General features: G+C 38.7%; 2 protein-coding genes across 9 annotated transcripts in view; one reads left to right on the top strand and one right to left on the bottom strand.

The window, feature by feature from the left end:
- Positions 1-964: 964 nt before the first annotated feature.
- Positions 965-26543, bottom strand: part of LOC143858080 (putative glucan 1,3-beta-glucosidase A) — a 42199-nt gene continuing 16620 nt past the window's right edge. For 4 of the 8 annotated variants that reach the window (XM_077368678.1, XM_077368679.1, XM_077368681.1 and 1 more), the window contains 7 exons: positions 22876-23058; positions 22595-22753; positions 21808-21977; positions 21533-21688; positions 4432-4784; positions 3751-3930; positions 965-1261 (listed from right to left, as the gene is read on the bottom strand). In XM_077368678.1, the coding sequence (XP_077224793.1) occupies positions 1176-1261; positions 3751-3930; positions 4432-4784; positions 21533-21688; positions 21808-21977; positions 22595-22753; positions 22876-23058 (1287 nt within the window). In that variant the 3' untranslated portion in view covers positions 965-1175. Of the gene's footprint in view, positions 1262-3750; positions 4026-4431; positions 4785-21532; positions 21689-21807; positions 21978-22594; positions 22754-22875; positions 23059-26543 lie in introns of those variants that run through there. The other 4 variants (XM_077368680.1, XM_077368682.1, XM_077368683.1 and 1 more) reach the window with 4 other exon arrangements.
- LOC143858208 (uncharacterized) lies at positions 14361-15356 on the top strand. The gene has a single exon (XM_077368863.1). It carries the CDS (start codon positions 14361-14363, stop codon positions 15354-15356), a length of 996 nt encoding a protein of 331 aa, XP_077224978.1.

Genomic DNA, 26543 nt, shown 5'->3' with positions numbered 1-26543 from the left:
TAATAGGCAGGCTCTAATTGATGAAAAGCTGCCTGTTTCTGTTGAGAATGTTATTTTATATGGTACTTTTGTATGATAGCATTCTTCTATCACATCTTATGTGTGGTGTGTATTTTCATGCATCTTGCTATTGAATGGGTACAGTAAGCTATTTGTTTTAGTTACATCCATGCCTTCATGATACAGGGATTTTCTTAGCAGTGTGGAGGGCTATGCTATGTCAGCGTTCGACATGAGTATTATTGAGTGTCAGATTTGATTTGGCTAACCTTAGAAAAAGGATTCATGGATTGGCTAATTTTAATTCTTTTACGTAATAATATGCTTATATCTTGGGAGTTTTGGTATATGAAGTTAATATAATATTTTATTTCTATATAATATCGGTGGAGGGGTATTTAGTTAGTTATGGATGATCCAGCAATTGAGCAAGCTTTTGATCTGAGTGCCTTAAGTTTCAAAGGATCCAGCAATAATTCTTGTAAGCTATGTGTCTATGGATTTGATCAAACACTTGCTTTTGAGTTTTGAGTCACAACTTTTTATTAGGTGACTCTTTTCATATGAATTATTTTTCCTTTTAACAGCACTAAACTTGGAACAATCTTCCAAGATTTTTACTGAATGGTTAACGCATTTCCCTCTGCATATCATATCTAATTCTTAATTGGGTATCTGAAAATGATGTTCATTAAGGTTAGGGGTCTCTTGATTATGTTGTTGAAGGAAAGTGGTGGGAAAAAATGGCCTGTGATTTGTTCAACCCTTGTAGTTTCTGCTGTTGGGATTAGAATTCCATAACACTGGTTGGGAAAGTTATGTGACTAAGGAGCCTTCCATTATCATATAACGGATTTCTGGTTGTGCTTTTTCTTGGGTATTTTCTGCCTGGTCAAATTGTCAACTGGGCATCTATAAGACATGGCTTTAGGCAAAAAACACATTAGAGAAAACTCAAAACATGGAAGTAAACTCCTTTGATCTGTATATTATGGAAAAAAAAAATTTAATCAGAGTTTTATTCATTTGACAGTGATAGCCAACTCTTCCATTATTATTAGAAACTCCAAAATTTGAAATTCATCATAACACCAAATGTTCCATGGAGGGAAGAAAAGAGAGCTGCTGTGATTCTTTCTTGTTATGAGATTGCATGAGATTTCTCTGAGGAACCCTCACAATATATGGTACAGATAAAAGCACCCGCATACCAACGTGAGTAACATAACATTGCGTGGACTCCGCTTGCTTGAAGAAGATTCTGCAAGAAATATATACAAATTAGACACTAGTCTGTCTCAAGTTTCTTGAAATTTTGAATTTTTGATCAACAGCATTCACCAGGGTCTTTTTTTTAATGATGGAGATACATAATTAAGAATGGGAAAAGGCTAAAATCATCTCACTGACCAAATGATCTCTAAGCACCAAGGGAAGGCAGCAACAAGAGAAAAAAAACCCACTAAATTGACATAAAGAAGTCAGAAGTGCCAAACAGCCAGTCTTTTGCAAAGTTTCAGAACTCCAACAAAAACAATGGTTACTACTATCTTTTCACAATATAATAGAGATAAAATTATAATTATGGTAAAATGAACGGGATTGGGCCTGTGGCTCAGTTGGTTGAGGCTTTGTACTTCAACCACGAGCTTGCAGGTTCAATCCCAACTTACCAACCTGAAAAAATTATGAGCAAATGCCTCTAGATTCCCTGATATGAAACCATCTAAGATGACTTGAAGAATCAAGGACTTCAGAAGTTTATGGTAAAATGAATGGGATTGGGCCTGTGGCTCAGTTGGTTGAGGCTTTGTACCTCAACCACGAGCTTGTAGGTTCAATCCCAACTTACCAACCTGAAAAAATTATCAGCAAATGCCTCTTGATTCCCTGATATGAAACCATCAAAGATGACATGAAGAATCAAGGAGTTAAGAAGTTGGGGCCATCATTAGTATTAAAAGACTTTTATTTAGTTTTTAGAGTGTTATTTTAGTCTTTTTAAGTCATATGAGGGTATTAGAGTCCTTTAACAACAAAATAGCTTAAATTCTTCGAGTTATGGATGTTTTCAATAGGCCCCACACATGTATTATAGGAATTTAAGTAGGAGCAAGTCTTTAATTCCTTAGAAATGGGTAGTTCAGTCCTTCGAGTTTTTTATGTGTTTGATATAAATACTTTATGTTGGGTTTGTGAAGGGAACACTACATTCACTTGCTATTTCATATTGAGAGCTTCTTGGAGAAAAAGGTTTCATCTTCTTCTTTTTTGGTGAGATGCCAAGGATTCTTTTGTGAGATGCCGAAGAAACTCAAGCTGTGAAACCTTGAGTTAAGTAGATTATCTCTTATTACTTGTCATTTATTGCTTCTTCTCTTCTTCTCTGATCTTTTTATAGTTTTTTTCCCATAAACCACCTTTCCGGAATCCCAAAGCACAATTAACCTCGCCCAAAACCTCTCTTTCATTATTTTTTGGCATGTCTTCTACCCAAAACTCCTAAAATCCCATTAAAAAAATTTCCAACATTAGAAACATCATTCAAACCCATTTAAAAAATTTCCAACATTAGAAACATCAGTTAAACTCATCCTTGTCCTGTGCCCTTTTCCTTTTGTTGCAAAACTAATTTTACACCACCCGGGGTTCTTCAACCACTTCCCGGCATATGTTTGCACCACTCCAAACGTATCCTAAACCTAGTAAAACTATTTTTCCAATTTAATCACAAATTTTCAGACCCAAACCCTTAATTTTCACCCATCCATTACACTCGTATATTCGTATTCCCTACCACAATAATCTACACCATTCTGGCATAAATCTGAAACTTCCCAGCTTGTGTCTACACACCTCAGAACCTACCTAAAAGCCCTCTTAGAGATCTAGAATCTTCCTCATCGGCATATTATTATTGTTTTGAGACTTCGTGAGCATTTGTACTTTCAGATATGGCACCAGAGAAAAATATTAGCCCTTTGCTTGTCCTACATCATTTCCATGTGACAAAAAACCCCAATCAGTCCATGGCTAAAGGAATTCTTTACCTTCATGCCTCCGGATCAAAAAGATTGACAAGAAAGACTAGACTACACAACAGCACAGTTATCTTGCCACTAAAACAAAAGGACTGGCCACAAATTTCAAAAGGCAGAAAATAACATTATCTATTAAAAAAAAACATTTGAAACAAAATAGTGAGGCAGACTAGACAGGGTCTGCGACCTAAGGTACAATATCGCTGCAAAACTGAGGTATTGCTTTATTTTTTGAAGGACTTGAGAAATAACCACAAACTTGATGAAAACATAGCCACAAACTTGTGTGCTTCCTGTGAAGATATTTATCGATCAAGCGAAAAGAAAGGAAAGAATAAAAAGACAAAGAAAACTCAAATCATAAATTTTAGGCATGACAAAAACCAAGATTGATAGTACTTTTTCAACCATTGAAAAGAGAGGAAAGAATAAAAAGACCAAGAAAACTCATATCATAAATTTTAGGCATGACAAAAACCAAGATTGGTAGTACTTTTTCAATTATTGCAATCATGGCTTCGCATGTTATTACATTAAAGTTACCACCGTTGAAAACATGCTGGTTTTCCAAGACTTGCCCTAATATTTGTTGAAATATGCATACTATGAAAGAACAAGTGGTACATGGAGTTGGTTTTTTTTTTTTTTAAAAGGAACAAAAAATAAATTAAATTTAGCATGCCACAAAAGATTGGTTTTAGAGTTTTACCTAATGGGAGGAAATTGTTCAAGATGTTCCACTCGAAATTCCAATGATTTCTTGCATTCTTGACCGTCCAGTATGACCAGCCGAATGAGGCTTCATCATAAACCTTTAATTGAGCCTTCCCAAAATCCTGATACTCTGCCTGAGAAGCAGTCTTCACATTCCACTCATTGACCCACTCTCCTGAATCCAACCCAGTTATCGTAAGCTCAAACTCACTTTTAAACTTGCAAAGAAGGCCCAATATGATGAATGCCCAACTTGTATTGAAACTAAACCTGATTTCAATGGAAGCGACACAATTAAACAAAATGCAAAATATACTGTGTCTACATTTACTACAAAGTACAAACTATGATTTTTCTTCAATTAATTGACAACATTAATTAGCATCTGTGAGGAATTATATACACGATTGTTATGATCAATCTGTGAATTCAATATGCTTGCAATCCTCTAAGAGATGACAAAAAAATCATGGGTTTATTTTTAAAGGCCGCAAAAAGTTATTGAACTAAAAACTAAAAACTGATGAATTTACAGGGATAAACATGATGGACTTGGGATTTTCAGTTGAGTCAGGTAATTTTGGCCATCTCTGAAAGACAAATTATTATTTTTACTAGTTTGAATTTACAGGGATGCTTATCTTTAGTAATAAACATGGTGGACTTGGGATCTTACCAATAAAGACAAGATGACCATTTGCATTGTTCAATGCCTGAACTTGAGTCAGCCTACTCTTGTATATGAACTGAATATTATCCATGGCACTCATGTTGTTGTAAAAATTGTCAAAGAGGTTGTAATAATGCAAATCCACCACAGTGTTTGAAACGCCAATGTTTGCTTGATAAAGCTCCAGTGGGTCTGCATTGCCTATTCTTTGACAGAATATCACGTAAGCTGTGGATGAGTACTTTCGGACTATTTGGTAACCTTTCAAGTAATAGGAAATTAAGACACCGATTGGAACGGCAGATGCAGAGGGCTCATTCAAAAGCTCAATCCCCAACAAAGCAGGATGGTTTGCATACCTGCAAATGTGTAAAACCATTTTGGATAGAGATATAACATAATAAAGTAGTTTTTAAAGCCAAAGAAATCTTATAAGGTCCCCTATACTCTTTATTCCTCAAAAGTAAATATAGATGTTAAGGAGAGAACATTTAATTACATCTATGGGATGCACTTTTCTATAAAAAGAAAAGCACTGCATTTACAGAACAAATGGAGAGAATTCAAGTAGAACCTACTGTAATTTTAAAGGGTGAAGCCAGGATCAGCTTGTTATAAATTCTGACTCCAGAAAAAGAAAAGAAAGAATAACAATCTTTTAATAGGGAATAACAGGGTTTATGAAACTAGTTATGAAACTTCTATTTATCAGAGAGCACTGGTATTATCATTCCCCATAAACTAGATATTATTTAGCAATCTTCTTTTCCATATCAAATAGAATGATTAGACCATTACACTGTTCAGGACTCAGTCTCTAATGGAATACAAACGGTGAGAGTTCCTAAAAAATAGGCTGTGAACAACTTCAACTTCACACGCAAATGCTTAGGCAGTTCCAAGAGGATTGGTCATCATTGGCATTTGCATCGTTATTCTTATTTCCTTCATATACCTTCATGATTCTAAGACACAGAAGAAAGAAGTAACATATCCAATTGATCATAATATTCTACATGATCTTGCAACCTTTTCCTTTTTTAATAGCATGATCTTGGAACTCTAGCTCAGTTATTAATCGTGAGAAGAAAAAATCTAAAATTTTTTTAGTAATGTTATGTGCGACTTTGGCCCCATCAAGTGAAGGTTTCATGACTCAGAACCAATTGTCTCTCCTAGACAACGACCAAAAATTAGTATTGTTTCTTGGCAGCCACTAAAAGGTCTATACACTAAAGAAAATAAAGGCTTCAACTCAACCTATCATTCAATCTTCGCTTGTGCCTGAAGATTTTTCCTTTGAACCATCTTCATCTGATCTTCCTATTTTAGCTTGCACTCAGCATCCGATTGTGAACTTTATTTCTTTTACTTCCTAGTGTCCTCCACATACAAAAGTTTTGTAGCTGCTCTTTTTGCCATTGTTCTACCTCATACTTTCCAAGAGGCGATGTCTCATGATGGATGAAGGTCATGGACAATGACATGAGTGCATTCAATCAAAATAAAATAAGAGAACCATATGAATTAGTTGAGGAAAGCATGTCGTGGTATTGACTACTAGATGGAATGATTGAGTGCTTGAAAGCCAGATTAATAGCAAAAGGATAAAAGAGACATTTGGCATTGACTATTCTGAAACATTTGCTCTGGTAGATAAAGTGATAAACTACATTCAAATGGAGAAATTATTTCAATCGTTTCCAATAACGATTGGCCATAATGGCAGCTTGATACCTTTCAAAACTCAAGTCAACTCAACGCAACTCAACAAAGCCTTCGTCCCAAACTAGTTGGGGTCGGCTAAATGAATCCATAAGAAAAATTTCATGAAGAAGGTGAAAGGAATCTACCCGGCTCTAATCCTAGCTCTAGTTGGGTTCTTCTACGTGGGCCATTTTCTTCCATTCTATCCTATCCAAGGTCATGTTCTCTGCTATGTTCCTAGCTATCAAGTCTTTCCTCACTGTTTCTACCCAAGTTGTTTTCGGTCTGCCCCTACCTCTTTTTACTCCATCAATTTGGCACGAGTCACCTCTTCTCACCGGAGCATCTAAAGGCCTACGTTGGATATGTCCAAACCAACTTAAGCGGTGCTCTCTCATCTTCTCCTCAATTGGTGCCACCCCACCATTTTACGAATGTCTTCATTTTTAATTCTATCTAAACTTGTGTGGCCGCACATCCATCTAAGCATTCGCATCTCCGCTACACTCTGTTAGAGTGTGAAAAGAAGAAGAAGATGGGAGAAGATTGTTGTGAGTGGGAGCTCCCCCTCACTAATATATTTATATGAACGGAGAACATACAAAATGACTACTATGCCCTTAAGGCTAATACATCTACTTCTAACACTCCCCCTCAAGCTGGAATGTATATATTATACATTCCAAGCTTGTTACAATTGTCATTCAATTTAGCATTACTTAAGGGCTTAGTGAAAACATCTGCAAGTTGGTCCATGGATCGAGTGAAGGAAACATAAATCTCACCTCTATGCATTCTCTGGCAAATGAAGTGACAGTCAACCTCTATGTGCTTGGTTCTCTCATGAAAGACAGGATTGGTGGCTATATAAATCGTAGCTTTATTATCACAATAAAGCCGAGCTGGAGAGGATGAAGGAAAACCAATCTCTGATAGGAGAGAAAGTAACCAAATAAGCTCGCCACTGGTATGGGACATGGCTCGATAGTCTGCTTCGGCACTGGACTTGGAAACTATGTCTTGTTTCTTACTCCTCCATGACACTAAATTGCCTCCCACAAAGGTACAATATCCAGTGGTGGATCCCCTGTCTGTAGGAGATCCTGCCCAATCTGCATCACAGAGGCCTTCCACCTTGATATGCCCTTGATCTTGAATAGAAGACCTTTACCTGGTGCTCCTTTCAATTAGCGAAGAATCTGAATCACTGCTGCCCAATGTGAAGTACGTGGAGAGCTCATATGTTGGCTGACAACACCAACCACAAATGATATATCTGGACGAGTGACTGTGAGATATATGAGCTTACCCACCATCCTCCTGTATCTGCCAGGATCCTCTAATAAATCTCCTTCTTCTAGAAGAAATTTCCCATTTGGGTCCACGGGAACAGAAGCAGGTTTCACTCCGAGATGACCTGTCTCCTCAAGAAGGTCCAGCACATATTTCCTCTGTGAGAGGGAGATGCCTCTAGTAGAATAATAAACCTCAATGCCAAGAAAATACCTAAGACGACCCAGGTCTTTGGTTGAAAATTCTTTCTGCAAGAAAATCTTCAGCTTTTATATCCCCACGGAATCACTGCCTGTAATGATAATGTCATCAACATATACTATCAATAGCACACAACCAGCAGCGGAGTGATAATTGAAGACGGAGTGATCCACAGCACATTGCTTCATGCCAAAGCGCCGTTGGCATGAAGGGTAGGGTCGTGGCTGGTGGCTACGGGGGTGGGAAATAGGGAGGAGAGGGTCGTGGGTTGGGGTTTTAGAGGGTAGGGTCGTGGGTGGTGGCTACGGGGGTGGAGGTGGTGGATACGGGCTGAGAGGGGTGGAGGTAGTGGATACGGAAGCTGGAGGAGGGAGATGGGTTGCTGGTGGAGGTGGAGGTGGAGGTGGAGGTGGAGATAGGTTTACGGGCTGGAGATGGAGGAGAAGATGGTGGTGGTGATGGGTTGCTGGTGGGGGTGGAGATGGTGGTGGTGGTGGAGGTGAGGAAGATAAAGGAGATGTGTTAGGGTTAGGGTTAGGGTTTAGAGGGAGTTAGGATTAGGATTAGATGAGTTAGGGTTAGGGTTTGAAGGGAGGTGGGAGGATGGTGGTCCCCAATGGGTCCCTAGGGAAACCCTAGGGCTCTGATACCATGTTAGAGTGTGAAAAGAAGAAGATGGGAGAAGATTGTTGTGAGTGGGAGCTCCCCCTCACTAATATATTTATATAAAAGAAGAACATACAAAATGACTACTATGCCCTTAAGGCTAATACATCTAATTCTAACATACTCATCTTATGCACATGCTGCTTCTTGGTGGCCCAACATTCTGAGCCGTACAGCATGGCTAGCCTCACAGCTGTCTTATAAAACTTTCCCTTCAACTTGGTACGTATTTTATGGTCGCACAGAACTCCCGAGGCAAGCTTCCACTTCAACCAACCTGCTCTTATTCTATGGTTAACATCCTCTTCAATCTCTCCTTCCTTATGTAGGATTGAACCAAGATAGCGAAAGATCTCCCTCTTAGGTACCCCTGTCCAGTCATATTTACTACATACTCTTCCCACCTCCTTACATTACTAAAGTTGCACTCCATATACTCTGTCTTAGTCCTACCCAGTCTAAAACCTTTGGATTCCAAAGTAGTTCTCCATAACTCTAACTTAACATTTACTCCTGCTTTGGTTTCGTCAATTAATACTATGTCATCTGTAAATAACATACACCGCGGCACCTCTTCTTGGATACCCTCCATAAGCTCATCCATAACTAGCGTAAAAAGATAAGGGCTTAGAGCTGATCCTTAGTGCAGTCCTATTGTACTTGGAAACTCACTAGACGTGCCATCTGTGGTTCCGACACTAGTTACTGCTCCATCGTACATATCCTTAATCACATCAACATATTTAGTAGGCACTTTTTTTCCTTTCAAGGACCTACCAAATAATGGCAACTTGATATTAAAAATACCTTTCTTCATGACGATCTTCACAAAGAAGTTTATATGGAGCAACTTCTAGGGGCCTCTTGGATATCAATATTTTAAAATCTTGGATTTCCTCAAAATCCTGGATGGGAGAAAAGAGAAGAAGGAGATTGTCCCAAGTTTTCTGATTTCTCACCCCTTTTTTCGTCAAGCAAGAGAGTAGTAGATCGTCTTGTGTTTCCACGTTTTAGAAATCTCCAGATGGGGGAGAGATTTCTAAAACTTGGATTTCTTATTTAAAAGCCAGGATAATGGATTGTAAAATCCAGAATTTTACACCTGTTTCAAACAAAAATCTGGATTCTAAAATCCACGTATCCAAACAGCCCCTTGGCGTATGTTGCTCATGGGACGGGAGGAGGAGGGGTCGCGAAACATTTGTAAGCTCTGAAAGACGATATATGGTCTCAAGCGGTATCCCCGTGATTTTTCGATAAATTCAGATCTATTGTCGCCAACTTTGGTTTTCGTAGAAGCCATGTGGATCATGTTGTATTTGTATAAAAACATGATAGTAATATTACGATTCTGGCATTTTATGTAGACGAAATTATGGCCATGGTTTTAAATGCCCACCAAAACCAACACGAAAAGGACGAATATTTTCGTTTCCAATCCCACAGAAACGTATACAGAAATCAAAATGAATATAGAAATTGAATTGTGAGTGTATTTGTGGTATACCGTATCAATATGATTTGTCTTTTTCGGAATGACTATACCATATTAATGTGTTACATAATTATATTTATATGGAGGGAGATGATTTTTCACCACCCCCTCCCCCCCAAGGATAATGCGCCCCCCTTTTAACGTGATTTGACATCAAAAAGCATTAAAGTCTGTCCACAATTCACATTAAAAGGGGGAGCGCATTATCCTAAAGGGGGGTGAAAAAATCATCTCCCTTATGATTGCATGTAAAATGCAGTGTATGTATTATATGAATTACATGTAAAATGTGATAGGTATTGAATTATCATACATGTGAGACAGCAGAGGTCTTTAGGTATTCAATGTTATAAACCATTGTGGATGGCTGTCTTGATTATGTGATGGTTTCTAAGTGTGTATTTGTGCTTGTTAAAGTATAAAAGATTAAATACTGCCCTTTCAGTAAGTTTCTAACATGGTAGCACGGCCAAAGGTCACGAGTTCAAACCTCCCCGATGTCCCAAAAAAAAAAATTCCACATGCAATGGTCGGCCCAAGGTGGGACCACATGTGCCACGTATTTGCCCAGTGGACCACATGTGAGGGGGAGTGTTAAAGTATAAAAGATTAAATACCGCCCTTCTCCAACAGCTTAAGCTTTTGGAGAAGGCGATAAGCTTCTAACAGTGCTTATTATAACATTTCCTTAAGTTCCATCTTAAAACTATATCATTTTCATATGTTTCTATATGTTTGTGCGATTTTACAAGATTTCCATTGAAATTTGCAACTGAAACCGAAATGTTTCTGTTTTTGTGGCGACCGAAACCTAAACCGAAATAGAAACCAAAATTTAAACCTTGATTATGGTTACTGGGATTAATCAAAAGAAAATTGATATGCAAAACAGTACTATAGTCCAGTCTTCAAGAAAAACTCTCAATGAACCTAGAGAAACCCATGGGTTTTCTATGCACAAGAAAGAGAGAAATCCCCTAGGGTTTGCTCAGCACAAGGGATTCAAGGAAGAAAGAAAAAGAAGGAAGCGGAGAATCATGGGTATCATGAAAAGGAAAAAAAAAGAAGAAGAAGACCAAGGCAAGGATGGATATTGGCACTAATACCATGTTGAAGTTTAAAAAAAATGAAACCTTGACCCAAATAGTGTGGAAGAAGATGAAAGAAAAAGGTGAGGAAAAAGAAAGAAGAGGAAGAAACTGCAGGGATTACATTCCAACACACCAACCTACTTGCTTTAATGAATAGTTAGGAGTTTTGCTTACTGTGTTATGGGGATTAATGAATAGTTATGAGTTTTCCTTTTTGTGTTTTGGGTTTTAAACTACTTTGATCGTGTTTTGATCAAATATATCGTGATTTTGTCACTCTAGTATTGTTTGTAAAAATTTATTGGATTGTTTGTTAATAGTTCAATTTTCTTCCTTGTTTTCTAATTTTGGTGGATTCATAATTGATTTACTTGTATCAGAAAGTTAAAAGCGAATATAGAAGGAAGATGCTCCAGGGCATGAAGTAGGGTGCAAAAGGCAGAAGGAAAGAAGATGTATCTTGTTGGACTCGATATTTTACAAAAAGGATAATAGTAAAATCCCTTAGTAAAATAAGAAGAGAGAAAAAAGGGGTAGTTACACGTCATGCTATTCCTAAAAGTAAAAGGGATAAATGTATATGTTAAAATACTTTAATTCAAAAGAGGAAAAGAGAGCCCACAACTAAGGGAAAAGAAATCCCTAAATTTAAGGGAATAAAATAACTCTCACGAAAAGGGAAATAAGCCATCCATATTTCAGAAAGGGAGTTTACGTAACTCCCCACAAAAGGGGAAGTGATCGTGGAATCCCAGATAAGGGATGAGGTGGCGCCCACAACGGCTCTAAAAAGATAAAGTGGAGATCGTGAAATTAAAGATAAGGGATGAGTTTGCAGTAAAAAACTAGTCTAAGTAATCTGTATAAATAGAAGAAATGTTCTTTTGAGAGGGGATCCGGATCAAATCCTAAGGAGAAAAGGCTAATCAAAGGGGGATCGAATCTTCGGGGAGAAAAAGCTATGCGAAAGGAGAAACAGAGAAGAAAAATGAGAGAAAGGTGAGAAAAGATTTGGGGCTGATAAATTTATGAATTTCATTAAACTTGGATAATTTCATTAAACACAGTGAGTGCTTTTATAAAGCACTAAAGAGATAAACATGGCAAGATGATAATCACAATCTAAATCTAGTTGCCTAATCTGGCCTAACTGCTTAATCTGACCCAATCATATCAAATCAAAAGATTGATCTTATTCCAAATGATTTAATTTCATTCTCTAATATGGCCCCTCAAACGTATGTGTATTGAAAAATCGACATAAGTTTGATTACAATAAAATCCCCAACAACGAAATAGAAATTTTCACTAGAATTCCCCATAAGAAAATAGAATCCTTTGATTTGAAGAGCAATGCCAAAATTTGATGATGAATATCCCCTGATGTTGTTGCCAAATGTAAAGATGAGTGATTGCCGAAGAAAGAGTCGCTTGTAAGATGAGCCGCGAAGAGGGCTTATAAAAGCCAATGGATCATAGCCTCAATGGACTAGATAAAACTCAAGCCTCGATGGGCGAGTAAGAATTAGCCACTATGGACCGATGCCGGAATGGGCAAGAATAGGCCCCGATGGGCAAGAAAGGGCCACGATGCGCAAGACAACATGGGTCGGTTTTAGAGTACCGATCCTCATGGGAATTTGAAACTACTCTCTCGGGCATGCACCTCAAATCGAGGCACCTCAACCGAGTAGAGCACTATTTCATGCACGCACCGTAAGAAAGGCACCTCAACTGAAATAGAGAATGAAGATTCGAAGAATGTAGGAGAAAAGAAGAACGAGAGGAGCGACAACGAATGGCTTGCGGTAGGGAATAATGATGACAGTTAACAATAACTTTGGGATAATTAAGTGCAACCACAACTCGGATCTTTGGGGGTGAAACATCAAATTTGGGGGTTGTTTTACAAAAGACAACATGTATGGGTGGTTTTACAAACATTAGGGGCTCACAAAAATTGTATTCCAAACCCTTATGCAAGGTGGAATAGAAAATGAGGAATGGGGTGTTGGTATCAATTATGAGGCTGGGATTTGGCTTTCAGATTAAAGAAGGTGTATTGATCGAAATAACACAAATGAAGGAAAAGGAAAATAGACAAGGGTACCACCATCAATACTTGGGGATGCTGATTTTCTCCCAAGTCTCAAGAAAAGAAGAAATGAGAGGATCTACGAGGATTGACAATTCTACAGTTTTCAAAACCAATGCTGCATTCAACAGATTGAATAGAGAAAAAAGGATTTTCTCTTCTCAATCACCAACATGTGTTTTCCCAAATGTTTTCAAACACAGTAGTTGATATCTGCAAGTGATCCCGCATGCTTCACGGTCGGTTCGTGACTACAATAGATCGTTTGCAATGAAATTCTTCCCGCTCGCTCCGATCCTTTGAAACAAAGCAGTCATCAACGAATCTCCAACTAGGATTTTAGAGCCATCGTCAACAGAAAGATGGTAGGGAGACACGCTGTGTGCTGATTGTGAAAAACACGGCCCGACGATGGAACAATGGCCATGTAGAAGCCAGAAACCAATCAATCTATCTGATGATGCTTAAGAGCTCCACGTTGCAATGCGCAAGTATGGAACAGGATGTAAGCTGGGATTCAGCATCCGAAAAAGAGGAATTGGTTGTGTAGATGGTTAGGGCAACAAAACTAAGAGGAAACAGGAAAACAAAGTATGGCAAAATAAACATGGGGAATATGGTGGCCGGGCAGACAGCGGCTAGATCCACCGTGCACCTGCAGACGGGTTCGCTAGGGTTGTACTCAATGCGTGATCGGATCGACCTGCTCTGATACCATGATAAATTTATGAATTTCACTAAACTTTGATAATTTCATTAAACACAGTGAGTGCTTTTATAAAGCACTGTAGACACCCCATTTTGACTGTGCCCTTCACCTTCTAATTTCATGCAAAACCCCATCAAATGAATGCTTTAGGACCCCAAATTTCGCCCCAAGGTAGGTTAGGGTCCCAGCTAGGTCTCTGTAAATTTTCGTCGAAATCCGAGCGCGTTTGCCTAGCGAACGAGCCGAGGGAATTACGTAATATAAACCAGAAAAGAGGGGTGAGTTTATCCTGGGGAGGGCTGAACTTAGCCGTATAGGACGCACAAAACCGCGCGCCTATCATTTTCTTTACGCAACCGTGCGCTCATCAAAACTTGGAGTGTCATTATCAGCATCCCATTTACCTATAAATAGCATGTTAACCCCTCATTAAAAAAAATCAAGGTTTTCTCTTAATTTCTAGAGAGAGAAAAGGGAGAGAGAAAGTAGATCTCGACCCTAACCCTCCGTACACCTTCTCCTCCGGTCATCTTCTCCGGCCGAATTCCGGCGAAGCTCTAGCCGGCACATATCTTCTATTCTCCTTCTTTTTCCTTCTTTAGGTTGTTGATTTCTTTTTTGTTCTTTTCATCAGGCCTTTCTCTTTCATTTTCTCTGTAATCCGATTCTCCTTGAACAATGAGTATATTCAAGAGATTTGAGCCTATCGAACCTACCTCAGCTTTCTTCTACAAAGAAACTTTCACCAAAACCCCTTTGTTCTCCCCATTTTCTCCATTTTCAGAGCTAGAAAATGAGCTAGGGTTTGCTCTCGATCTCTTAAACCCTAGCCCCTTTGATCTATCTCTACAATGCGTCTTCCCTCCTCCTCCTCCTTCGCATTTCGAAGTATTAGAGAGCGCCATAGATCTGATCCAAATCAAGAAGATCCAGGATCATACGGAAATAGATTTTTACCTTCAAAATCTCTCTGATAGGGTTTCAGCTCTCGAGTTAGGGTTTGATCGGGTGTTGATCCCGAAAATCAACGGCCAAGATCAGATGTATTCTTTGCAGGCCGAGATTAAAGGAGCTGAGAAGGACGGGATTGATCGGAAGTACAAATGGACGACTGAGATCAAAGGCAGGAAAAAAGAAGGGTGTGGAAATGAGGAAGTGGAAAAGAATTATAAATGGACGGCTGAGATTAAAGGGAAAGGAAAGAACGCTCCGATCTCGCACACGTATACGTTGAAGGCGTCGTCGGCTCCGGCCGGCGGCAAGCCGGAAAAGGCGAAGAAGGAGTCAAAGGGGAAGTGTTCAGGTGCCACACGTGTGGTTGAGAAAGGTTCAGGGACTACACGTGTGGTGGAGATTAAAGATACGGATCCAGCAGGTCTTGTTGTAAAACAGGTGTTTGCTAGGAAGAGGGCTGCGGCTGTTAGGACTATCAAGGGTAAGAACCAGGAATTATCACCGCAAGATGCAGCAATGATAATTCAGGTGAGCTTCAAAGCTCATCTGGTCCGGGGTCTACGAGATCTGGCCGTGGCCAAAGCCAAGTTGAAGGAGCTGAGGGCCCTGTTCACAAATTTCTCTTATCGGAGGCGCATTGCATGTGATGCCGAAGAACACCAGAGATTCTCTGAGAAAATCATTGTTTTGCTCCTCACTGTAGATGCAATTGAGAATTGAAGTAATTGGCGTGAAGAGGCTAAATTCATATCCCTAACCGTGTTTCAGGTAAGCATGATATCTCTTTATCAAATCAAGAGTTTAAAAGAAATTGTAGACATTAAAGTCTGTTTAGATACTTCTTGTTGTGTATTCTAGCCTAGAACTGCCATGTTTGTGTTATTTGTTAATAGGATAAGTTTCTCAATTATCTTGTTTAAATGTTTACACTAGTCAGTGTATTTTGTGTCTTTAGCATTCTTATGCTTAGGTATAAGAGTGTGTGCAGAAAATTTTATTCTGTTTATTTTCTTAGGAGCATAATGGATTGAGTCGTGCATTACATATAGGAATTTTATTCTGTTTAATGTTATCATATCATTGCTCTTTATATAATCTGTTTATAAATGCTTGTGCTGTCATATGATATATGTGTTAATGATTTGCAAATGGAAAATGTTAACAGGGCGATGAAGGCGTTAGCCCAAGCCCATCATTAGGGGACTTGCTCAGTCTAAGTAACACTCCCCTCTTTTGTTTAAAAGACTTGCCTAGTCTTCTAGATGTACATTCCTTAAATCTTAAGAGCCTATTCATTGCAAGGGCAATGATAAGGTTACTTGGAGTCCATCTCTGTGTTTAGGAGACTTGTCCAGTCTCACTAGCACCATTCTTTATCTCTTCTTCTTTTAGGAGACTAGCCTAGTCTCATTAGCGCTCCCCTCTTAGGGTTGTGCGCTAGGAGTAAGTTTTTTCTATTAGCATAGGAGTCTGTCCTTAGCTAGAGAGTCAATCCTTCTTTCAGGAGTCAGTCCTATCATCATAGGGGTTAGGATTCTGTCCAACCTCTCATCAAATCATATGAATTTTATCCACTCTTGCAAGGTATAGGATGCTGTCCAACTCTTGCAGAATCGTGGTTCTGTCCAATTCTCCCGCAAAGCATAGGATGCTGTCCAACCTTTGCGGGATATCAGGAGTCTATCCTACCCTTATGATGATAGGATTCTGTCCTCTTGTGTCAAAAATTCAAAAAACACTTGAAAAATATCTGAAAAATCCAAAATTCTCAAAATCTGAGTCAATAGGAGTAGTTAGGAAAGTCTATTCCGAACTACGTTGGCTTGATCCTCTTTCACGAGGTACGTAGTGCAACTTGGGATCTTTATCCCAGGTCCAGCCAAACCTTTAAAAATAAACATTTCAAACCCTTCAAAAAAAAATACAAAACTTCTTCAAAACCTTTTCAAAAAGATCTTCCCCTAGAGTTAGGAGTCTATTCTAGATATTCGGGGTGTTTTAGAGTTAGGAGTCTGTCCTGATTTGTATTGATATAGTGTGTCATGTCGTGTGAGTGTCCCTAGAGTTAGGAGGCCTCGAGTCGATCGGTTAGACATTTAGTCGAACCAATAGCTAGACTAGGAAACATATAGTTAGCCCATGGTTTTCATTAGGATGCACAGCCTAGATACACACAGGATATAGGGCCCACCTGCATTAGCTTAAGGCTAATCAACTTGCATTAGTTAAGGCATATAGAGTCTTAAAAATTACAATTCACTTGAATTTAACAAATGGTACAAAAAGCTTTAAAAATCAGTCGAGTCTAGTGGATCGAGTCTAGGATAGCGGTTCTAGATGGTTAGGCATCGTAGTTAGAATAGGTCATCGAACTACGTTGACTCTGATTCTTCCCGAGGCCGGGATACGTAGAGCAGCCAGGGTGGATGGTCATTCTGGTCCGAGTCAAGTCTTGCTTTAGAGTTTTAGGATTTGTCTTGTCCAATCATGTATAGAGTTGATTCGTGTTGTGTGTTTTGCTGTGTTTTCTTACTTTCATGTACAGATCCTATACCTTTAGCTGTAGCATGCATGTGTTTGCACACCAGAACTCAGACACCAATTAGGTTTGACACTCATAACTTAGATATTCTTAGGCGACACTTCTTTCATTTATTTTGTGTGTTTATTATTCATCTCTGAGACATGCATGATTAGGTAGACGTCTTCTCGGAGATATATGTTCCCATTTCACATGACTTTCGCTCAAAACTCTTCAAAATCAATAATAAATGGCATAAAAGACCAGGTGCTTGCACTTGGGCGGACGAGGTGCTCTTCGGACCTTCCAAATTCGTAACCAGGCACGAACCTTCTTTTTATATCTCTGGTTATCCGTTGCAACAGAGCATAGTATGGGATCCATGGCCCACTTCCTTTGATGGCGACTCTTCTTTGTTTAAGGTACGCCTCGAATCTGGGCTAGTCCCCGAAGCGAGAGGTATCTCCCTTTGTATCGCCACTCATGCTGTGAGAGGCACATTCTTTCGAGAGTTCCTTGGTAGAGCTCTCCATTCACTTGGATGATCCTGAGGCTGTTCGTGTGGGGCTCGTCCCCCGCCTCTCTCGGATCGGGGTCCACAAGCACCAAAGAGATAAACATGGCAAGATGATAATCACAATCTAAATCTAGTTTCCTAATCTGGCTTAACTGCTTAATCTGACCCAATCATATCAAATCTAAAGATTGATCTTATTCTAAATGATTTGATTTCATTCTCTAATAGGGGCTACCAATTTCTTTTTTTTTCTTCTCTCTTTCTTTTTGTAGATTTTTTTTGGGGAAGAAGACCTTCCTCTTTCATTTGTAGGATGAAGAAAATCCCTTTAGACTCTCTTCCAGGGACATTCTAAATGGAAAAAGATGATAAAGACTACCTTTAAAGTCTCTTTCAGGGACTTTCTAAAGGGAGAAAGATGATATAAGACTCCCTTTAGAGTCTCTTCCAGGAACTTTTTAAAGGGAAAAAGATGATAAAGACGGTCCCCCCCCCCCCAAAAAAAAAAAAAAAACGATAAAGGCGGCGGTTTCCCCAAAAGAAAGAAGACATTTCTCTTTCATGAGAAGGATGGAGAAAATTCCTTTAGAGTCTTCCAGAGACTTTCTAAAAGTCTCTTTAGGATCTCTTCCTAGAGACTCCCTAAAGGGAGAAGGCCTTCCTCTTCCAGGAGAAAGATGATAAAGACAGCGGTTTCCCCAAAAGAAAGAAGACCTTTCTCCTTCGAGAGAAGAAGAAAATCCCTTTAGAATCTCTTTCCAGAGACTCTTTAAAGGTCCCTTTAAGATCTCTTCCTAGAGACTCCACAAGGGGAAAAGACATTTCTCTTAGAGGAGAGACGATAAAGATGACGCCTCCCCAAAGGAAAATAAAGAAAGTTTGAGAAGATGAAGAAAGTCCCCAAGACAAAGAAATTTCATCCGACAAGATCTGTTAACGAAAATCAGATCTTTGTGGAGGATAATTAACTAAAAGTTGTATTTAGATAAGGAACTTCTTGATGTATGATCAGAGGTATTTTCTTTCTTCAAGAAATATAATTAACGACCAATAAAGCCGAAAGTGTACGATCCCAACCTAAATTAATAAAATCTCTTCTCGCAAGAGGAAAATTTGATTTCAATGCATTTTATGTGTGTGATTATCTTTTTCATGCATGTGAAATTGGTTGCGAACATATCTATATGAAATGTGACGGCTAGAAAAGGCACAAGTAAACATGGGAGAAGAATATTTATAGGGAATAATGCCTTCATAATCATTTGAATGTTTCAAAAGAGTCATAAGATTTACATTACATAACCATCTAAATCCCATCCATCTATTCATAAACCTAGTTGAAAATCTAAAGAACAATTAAAAGAAGAGACATTTAGAATAAGAACGATGGAATGCATATTTCCATGGTGTTATTGCATAGTCAACATGACAAATTCCAGATAAAACAATTATGAATTCTGTTTTGTTTCATCCTAAAGATTTACATGTAAATAAGGGAATACCTAACGCAAGTCGATTCGGAAGCATTCTTCGACAATCTTCGGATCGGATCAAATCTGGAATTTTTTTGTATTATTATTATTATTATTTTGTATAAGATAGGGATCTTGATCTTACTTCGGGCGTGGGGACGCTCGGGATCGGATCAAGCACGGAATCATCGGCAAAAAACCTTGCATGCAACAAGGGATGAAAAGATAGGAGAAATTGGAAAGAAACTACAATCAATAGTTTGCAATTCCCATTTCTCAAGAATAACAAGAAAAAGAAAATTTCTTTCCAAATTCTATATCATCAAAGGTTATCTAAAATGAGAGACTATGGGGCTTTATATACTAGCCCATTACAATATGAAATGACTTAACTACCTATAGTAAGAACAACGATCATTAAGGACATAAGAAACTACAAACTGGTCAAAAGGTAACTACCCATAGTAAGAACAATGGTCATTAAGGACATATGAAACTACAAACTGATCAAGAGGCTATCACTAAAAGGAAACATGGCAAATAAGGACTCTCACAAAAGACAAAATGCACTACCCCCTCCCCCACCCAAGGTTTTAAATTTCGGCTGAAATTGGACCGACATCGAAACGTTCTGAAACCGAAATTGCCGAAATTTACCAAATTTAGTCGAAATTTCCGAACTTTCTGCGAAATATTTGATAAAATATTAATTTTTTATTCCTTTACATAATTTTAGCTGAAATTTCAGTAATTTCGGCAGAAATTTCGAGAGAAATATATGGGATTTCGATATGTTCTACCGAATTTCGACCGAAATTTCAGGATTTCGGCTTAAATTTTGGTTTCGGTGAGGACTGAAATTATAGCTGAAATCGAAATTGAAAACTTTGCCCCCACCCCCATTTGGATTTATCAAAAAGACTTTCAAGAATCAATTCTAAAAAGATAAAAAGTCAACTTTCTACTTCTAGTACAAAATTAGAAAAAAATCAAGCCGGGTCAAAATCTTAACTTCCAAATGGTGGGATATTTTTCCAATTTTAAAAATTTATAAATTCTATCATGTCCAAACATTATTAAATCCTAAAAGTCTGGTATCTCATAATTTGGTCTCTAAAAATTTTCCCTCTAGACTAGGCACCGGTCAACACAGGCATTTCAGGTGATAGTGATTTTCCTTTAAATAAATATTAGATCCCAAAAGTTTGTTATCTCATAATTTGGTCTCTAAAATTTATTCCTCTAGTCAGGCACCGGTCAACACACGCATTTCAGGTGATAGTGATTTTCCTTTAAATAAATATTAGATCTCAAAAGTTTGTTATCTCATAATTTGGTCTCTAAAAGTTATTCCTCTAGTCAGCGACTGGTCAACATTGGCATTTTAGGTGATAGTGATTTTCTTTTAAGTAAATATTGGATCTTTACAACCTTGATGTTATGTTGGATTGAGTTGGAGAGGATAACCCTGTTGTTCTAATTTTTAGCATTTTTTTATTTTTTGTATTTTTTTATGTATTACAATAAATTTAATTTTTTAAGTAATAAAGAGCTTCTTTTAATAGCCGACGCCAACTAGTTTGGGACAAAGGCTTAGTTGAGTTGAGTTGAAAGAGGTTCTTTTTACATATTTGGCTCATTTCATTGTTTCTTATATATTTTTTAATAATTTCTTATTTTCTTGGATATTTCATATTTTTAACTATTAAAAAAATTCAGTCGTCGTAGCACACTGAAACGAAACAGCCGAAACGCCGAACGAAACAGCTGAAACACTGAAGCATTCCGTTATGGTAGCCAAAACGAAACGGCGAACGAAAAATAATTCATACCTAGGCCGGAGAGCTTTCCCTCCTCAAATACAAAAATGACTCACATTATTATGAATTTGTTGTTGCTTCCATAATTATCCTTAGATGCAAATGTTTTTCCACTAGATAATGGAAAATCTTGGGAAACCTCATACAATGTCAATTGGTTTTAGATGTTTCAAAATGCGGATGTGGGCCAAAATGTGGCCGGAGAAAATCCTAGTCGACTCGCCATGACGGCTGAGTACTCGATTGACACAGTCATAACTCGGAAGAGACAAAGGAGTTTTTATTGGCTTCGTAGGGCTATATGCAGAACGCGGCCACGGTAAGAGGGAATTGACTGAGGAGTCCACGATGATTTGGAGGAGTTTTGAAACTATGGATATAACAATTATGCCTGGAACATTAAAATCCAGTTACATTGAAGTTTGTAGACGTTTTGCGGGTAAATGAAATTAAGTCAATTCCATATGTTTGGTCTCAATCACAACATCATATTCTAACAATGCAAATGACTGTGTAAATCATCATTGTAATACCTGCATGAGAATCACTGTCACAATAATCCATACCTGGAAGACAAAAAATCAATAGCATCCAGGCTTTGTGAGATGTAAACTGGAGATCCAGGCCATTCTATAGAACCATCTCTACTGGCACTATGCTCCATCCCATTTTGTGAGCCAGGAGCAGCATGAAGATCAATTATGCACTTCAAATTAAAATCCCTGCACCCAAACTTTGCAAATTTGTACGACACTCCCAAGCCAAAGACATGCAGATATAAAGAGCGTAATTTATATGCTTCATTGGAGACAAAAAAAATGAAGGGCAGAACAGGACCTACTGCGCCCATGAGAATGCATTGTCCAGAGCTTCCAAAGTTCCTCCAATAAAAGGAGCTGGTGGATTAGGATCCAGTGAGATCCACCATCCAACAGGAATTCTCAAAGTATTTATCCCATGCTCAGCCACAAAGCGGATGTCTTCTCGTGTCACAAAACTCCTTCTGTGTTTCTGCAGGTTAGGAAACCTCAATTCAATACAAAATCTATGGGAAGAAATGCCAATGAGATACAGCATGTCCTCACAGAGGATAAAAAAACAGAACTTGAGATGCAGACTACATTTTCTGAATCAGTAGGGACCATCGTTTTAAATTTTGGCCGAAATCCAAAATTTCAGAGGAAATATTTAAAAATTTCTATTGAAATTTTGTTTTTCACCCTTATTTACAAAATTTCTACCGAAATGTTAAAGATTTCCACTGAAGTTACCTAGATGTCCGCCGAAATTGCCGAAATATCCACCGAGATTTTATACATTTCAATGGAAATAAAAAAAGAAGAAGAAAAAATTGTCAAGGTTTTACATGATTTCGGCCGAAATTTCCACCAAAACCAACATTTAAAACCTTAGTAGGGACTCAATCCCTCATCAGTTGGAAGCCACAGTTTCTAGAAAAAATCCAGGGACGTCTATGGTTTAAGTTCTATAAAATAACATTGAATTCCTCTGAATCTTTAAGTTTTTTCTTGAAAATAGGTCATATAATTAAGTGTATGCGTGTGTTTGGGGGAGAGTGGGGGTGTTGGAGTAGGAAATAATTAATGGTTGATGGCTCTGAAATTTACCATTAGAATTTCTTTAGCTTTGTCATGTCCATATCCATTAGCGAGCTGGTAATCACCATGCAAGTTATTTGTAACAATGGTCATTTCAAATGTTGCGCCATTACTATCCCATCCTGGTACCCCCTGATAGTCTGCTGTAAGCTGATTTGCTGAAGTGGCCTTAATGAAAAATACAGCTATTATGTCATTGAATATTTCAACAACCTAAAACAGTAACTAAATTTAAGTTAAAGTGGCTGATAAATTCAATCTAAAGGAAAACTGTGCTCAGTATGAAATACCTGCACATAGATTCCACTCAAAAGTCTAATATGAACTTTGTGACGATTTATTTCTATATAAAATGTTTCAGTCATAGTTGGTGACTCTGCTGTCGCGGAAACTGAGTCTCCTTGACCATCACATGATAGAAACTGGCCTCCATTGGACCGGAACTGGAATTTCGTATCGGATACTCTCCATAACTAATAAAACAGAAACTGCCAAGAATAAATAGTGGCCATACATCCTCTTTAGAAATAGGAAAATGATATCAGCACAACCATGTTTTAATAATTGCACAGACCCAAGTTGTCTTTTCATTTTAAATTGGCTTGTGAGAGCTTTTTAGGAACTGTAATAACCTTTTGGCAGATCTTTAAATACTAAAAGACAAGATGCATTAGTGAAAATATCAAGACATGGTTGTGCTGATATCATTTCCCTAGAAATATCACTTTATTGGAAGAGGAATAGTCATATTGCAAAATCATAGATTATAGTAGCAATTATAAGATTTAAATGCAAAAACTTTAGAAATAAGCAACAAGCCCTCTTTAATAACTGTTAGAAATGAGATAGGGTTAGAGATAGAGAGGAAGAAGAAGAGGAGTGAAGGTTGGAGAGTCTCCACTAGGGAGCTCTACACACATAAAATGTATATATAGGCCCAAATAGGGCAAGTGAGTACAAAGACTACAATACCCTCTATACTAGAGGTAATGACTAAACTACCCTACAACATGTTATTCAACATTCCCCCTCAAGCTGGAATGTATATACTTGGGAACTCCAGCTTGGTACAAAGGAGATTACAACAACTAAAAATAACAAAAAGTACAATAAGCCCATACATACATCCAGCTTGGTATAACACTCCTCAAGCTGGTGTGGTACATACATAATGAAAAGCATAAACAAAAGATAAAGGCCACCATGAATAGCATCGAGATCTACGGAGTACGGCCATAAAAAAGAGCAGCTCCCCCTAAGGTAGCACAACGGCGAGAGCAGTCATAACCGGGTCCCCCCCTGAATGAGAACCCGGCAATAAGTCTAGAACCATGAAGGATCGAACTGTGCACCTCCGGAGGGGAATAACAACGATCCATCGATGGGGAAACCAACCAACCATGAAGTATCGAACTGTGCACCTAGCTTGAAGATAAGAAGAAGAGAACCAACCAACGATGGGGAAACCATCGTCTGGTGACAAGGTCGACGGCATGAACATCGTCGCCTGAAGATAAGAAGAAAAGGAATGAGAAGATAACCAACCAACGATGGGGACACCATCGTCTAGAGACAAGGTCGACGGCATGAACATCGTCGCCTGAAAAGGAGCCGACCAACGATGGGGACACCATCGCCCGGAAAAAGAGAGGTCGACGGGAAAAGACCTTCACTTGTAAGAGAGCCGACCAACGATGGATATGGAAACCATCGTCCGGAAAAGAGATGATAAGGTATAAAGCCGAGAAGACATCAAGACTGACTAGGGAGAACACCAAACAAGAACATAAAGGAAGCACAACAATGCTCCCCCTCGGGTGAGATCCATGAGCCCGGAGATAACAACAAGACATGAGAAGAAAAGAAAACAACAAGGCAAGAAAGCAACATTCCTTAAAGAAAAGACAACATAAAGATAATACACCACGAAAAGGACCACCCCAAGACAATACGAAAGAAAAGACAATGACAACAATAACAACACTCTCCCTCATGAAAAGACAACAAAGTGGACAACACTCCTAAAGAAAAGACACAAAGAACTACATGACAACACTCCCCCTCAAGTTGAAGGTCAAATACCTTCAACTTGCAGCTAAAAAAAAAAACGAAGCCAAACAAGGCAACACACTTCTCTCGAGCATTTCATCGAACACTTGGTGTGTGCTTTGAAGAAGACAAAGAAACGAAGAGAAACAAGGCACTACACCTCTCTTAGACATTTGAACAAACACTTGGTGTGCGCCTTGAAGAACTACATAAAAGATATAAAAAACAATACATAGAAGACAATGTAAAGAAAGAGATGACATCAACAAAAAAAAAAGAACCATAAGAAACAACACAAGACAAGAGGAAAAACAATACAAGATAATGCTCCTCCTCAAGTTGAGGCCTTCAACTTGAAATGAAAAGAAGACTTTCAAGGCACAAAACCCCTTTGAGAGATTTTATCGAACACTTGGTGGGCACCTTGGAGAGGAAGACAAAAGACATGAAACACAACAAATATAGACGGAGAAAAACAAAGATGAGAATGAAGGACAAGAAGACAATACTCCATATGAAAACCCAAATGAGAGAGAGAGTAAATACGGCCGAGGAAAATGGGTTTGCCGAGAGAGAAATGACGACACACACACACACACACAAATACCGAGAGAGAGATTTTAAGGGTTTGAAACAAAAAATAGAGAAATACGAGAGAGACAATAGGGAAGAGAGTTCTTAGGGAAGATTTGAGGAGAAACTATAGGGAGATAAAGATAGGAAAATGAGATACGAGAGAGATACGAGAGAAAGAGATGAACGGCGTGGACGAAGATGGACTCTTCTTCTTTCCTTCTTGAAGGATCAGCCCATTGGCTCTGATACCATGTTAGAAATGAGATAGGGTTAGAGATAGAGAGGAAGAAGAAGAGGAGTGAAGGTTGGAGAGTCTCCACTAGGGAGCTCTACACACATACAATGTATATATAGGCCCAAATAGGACAAGTGAGTACAAAGATTACAATACCCTCTATACTAGAGGTAATGACTAAACTACCCTACAACATGTTATTCAACAATAACAAGCTATGGGCACACCATAGCTGGAATCCTACAAATAGTGGACTTCCTCAAACTCCTGAGAATGAATAGCATCTCACACTGTCTCCATCATTTGTTGTGATTGACCACAATTAACACTTCATTTGCTGTTGTGGAACCAGATCCGGGACGGGCGTGAGGGGACGGGCCCCCGCGCGAGTCTCTAGATCATCCACGTGAAGGAGAGCCCCACCAAGGAACCCTCGAAAGAGTGCCCCTCACAGCATGAGCGGCGATGTAAAGTGAGATACCTCTCGATTCGGGAACTAGCCCGGATTCGAGACGCACCTTAAGCAAAGAAAGAGTCGCCATCCAAGGAAGTGGGCCCTGGATCCCATGCTGTGCTCTGTCGCAACAGATAACCAGAGATACAAAGGGTTCGTGCCTGATGACGAATGGGGAAGGGATTAGGCGCCCCCAATTCGCCCAAGTGCTAGCACCTGGTCTCTTATGCCATTTATTATTAATTTTGAAGAGTTTTGGGAGAAAATCATGTGAAATGGGAACGAATATCTCCGAGATAACGTCTAGCTAATCATGCATGTCTCGGAGATGAATAAGAAGCACACACAAAAGAAATGAAAGATATGTCGCCTAAGAATAGTTAGATTATATGTGACATGCCTAATTGGTGTCTAAGTTCTGGTGGACAAGCACATGCATGCTACAGCTAAAGGTATAGGATCTGTACATGAAAATAAGAAAACACAGCAAAATACGCAACACACGACTCAACAAGACAAATCCTAAAATTCTAATGTAGGACTTGACTCGGACCAGGATGGCCATCCATCCTAGCTGCACTACGTATCCCGGCCTCGGGAAGAATCAGAGCCAACGTAGTTCGGTGTCCTATGCTAAACTACAA

The sequence above is a fragment of the Tasmannia lanceolata genome, unplaced genomic scaffold (genome assembly GCF_043159265.1).
Source record: "Tasmannia lanceolata isolate RefF3 unplaced genomic scaffold, GAP_Taslan_0.1 ptg000025l, whole genome shotgun sequence".
NCBI classification, from domain to species: domain Eukaryota; kingdom Viridiplantae; phylum Streptophyta; class Magnoliopsida; order Canellales; family Winteraceae; genus Tasmannia; species Tasmannia lanceolata.
The sequence above is the reverse complement of the archived record's forward strand: the minus strand, read 5'-3'. Positions and strand labels throughout refer to the sequence as shown.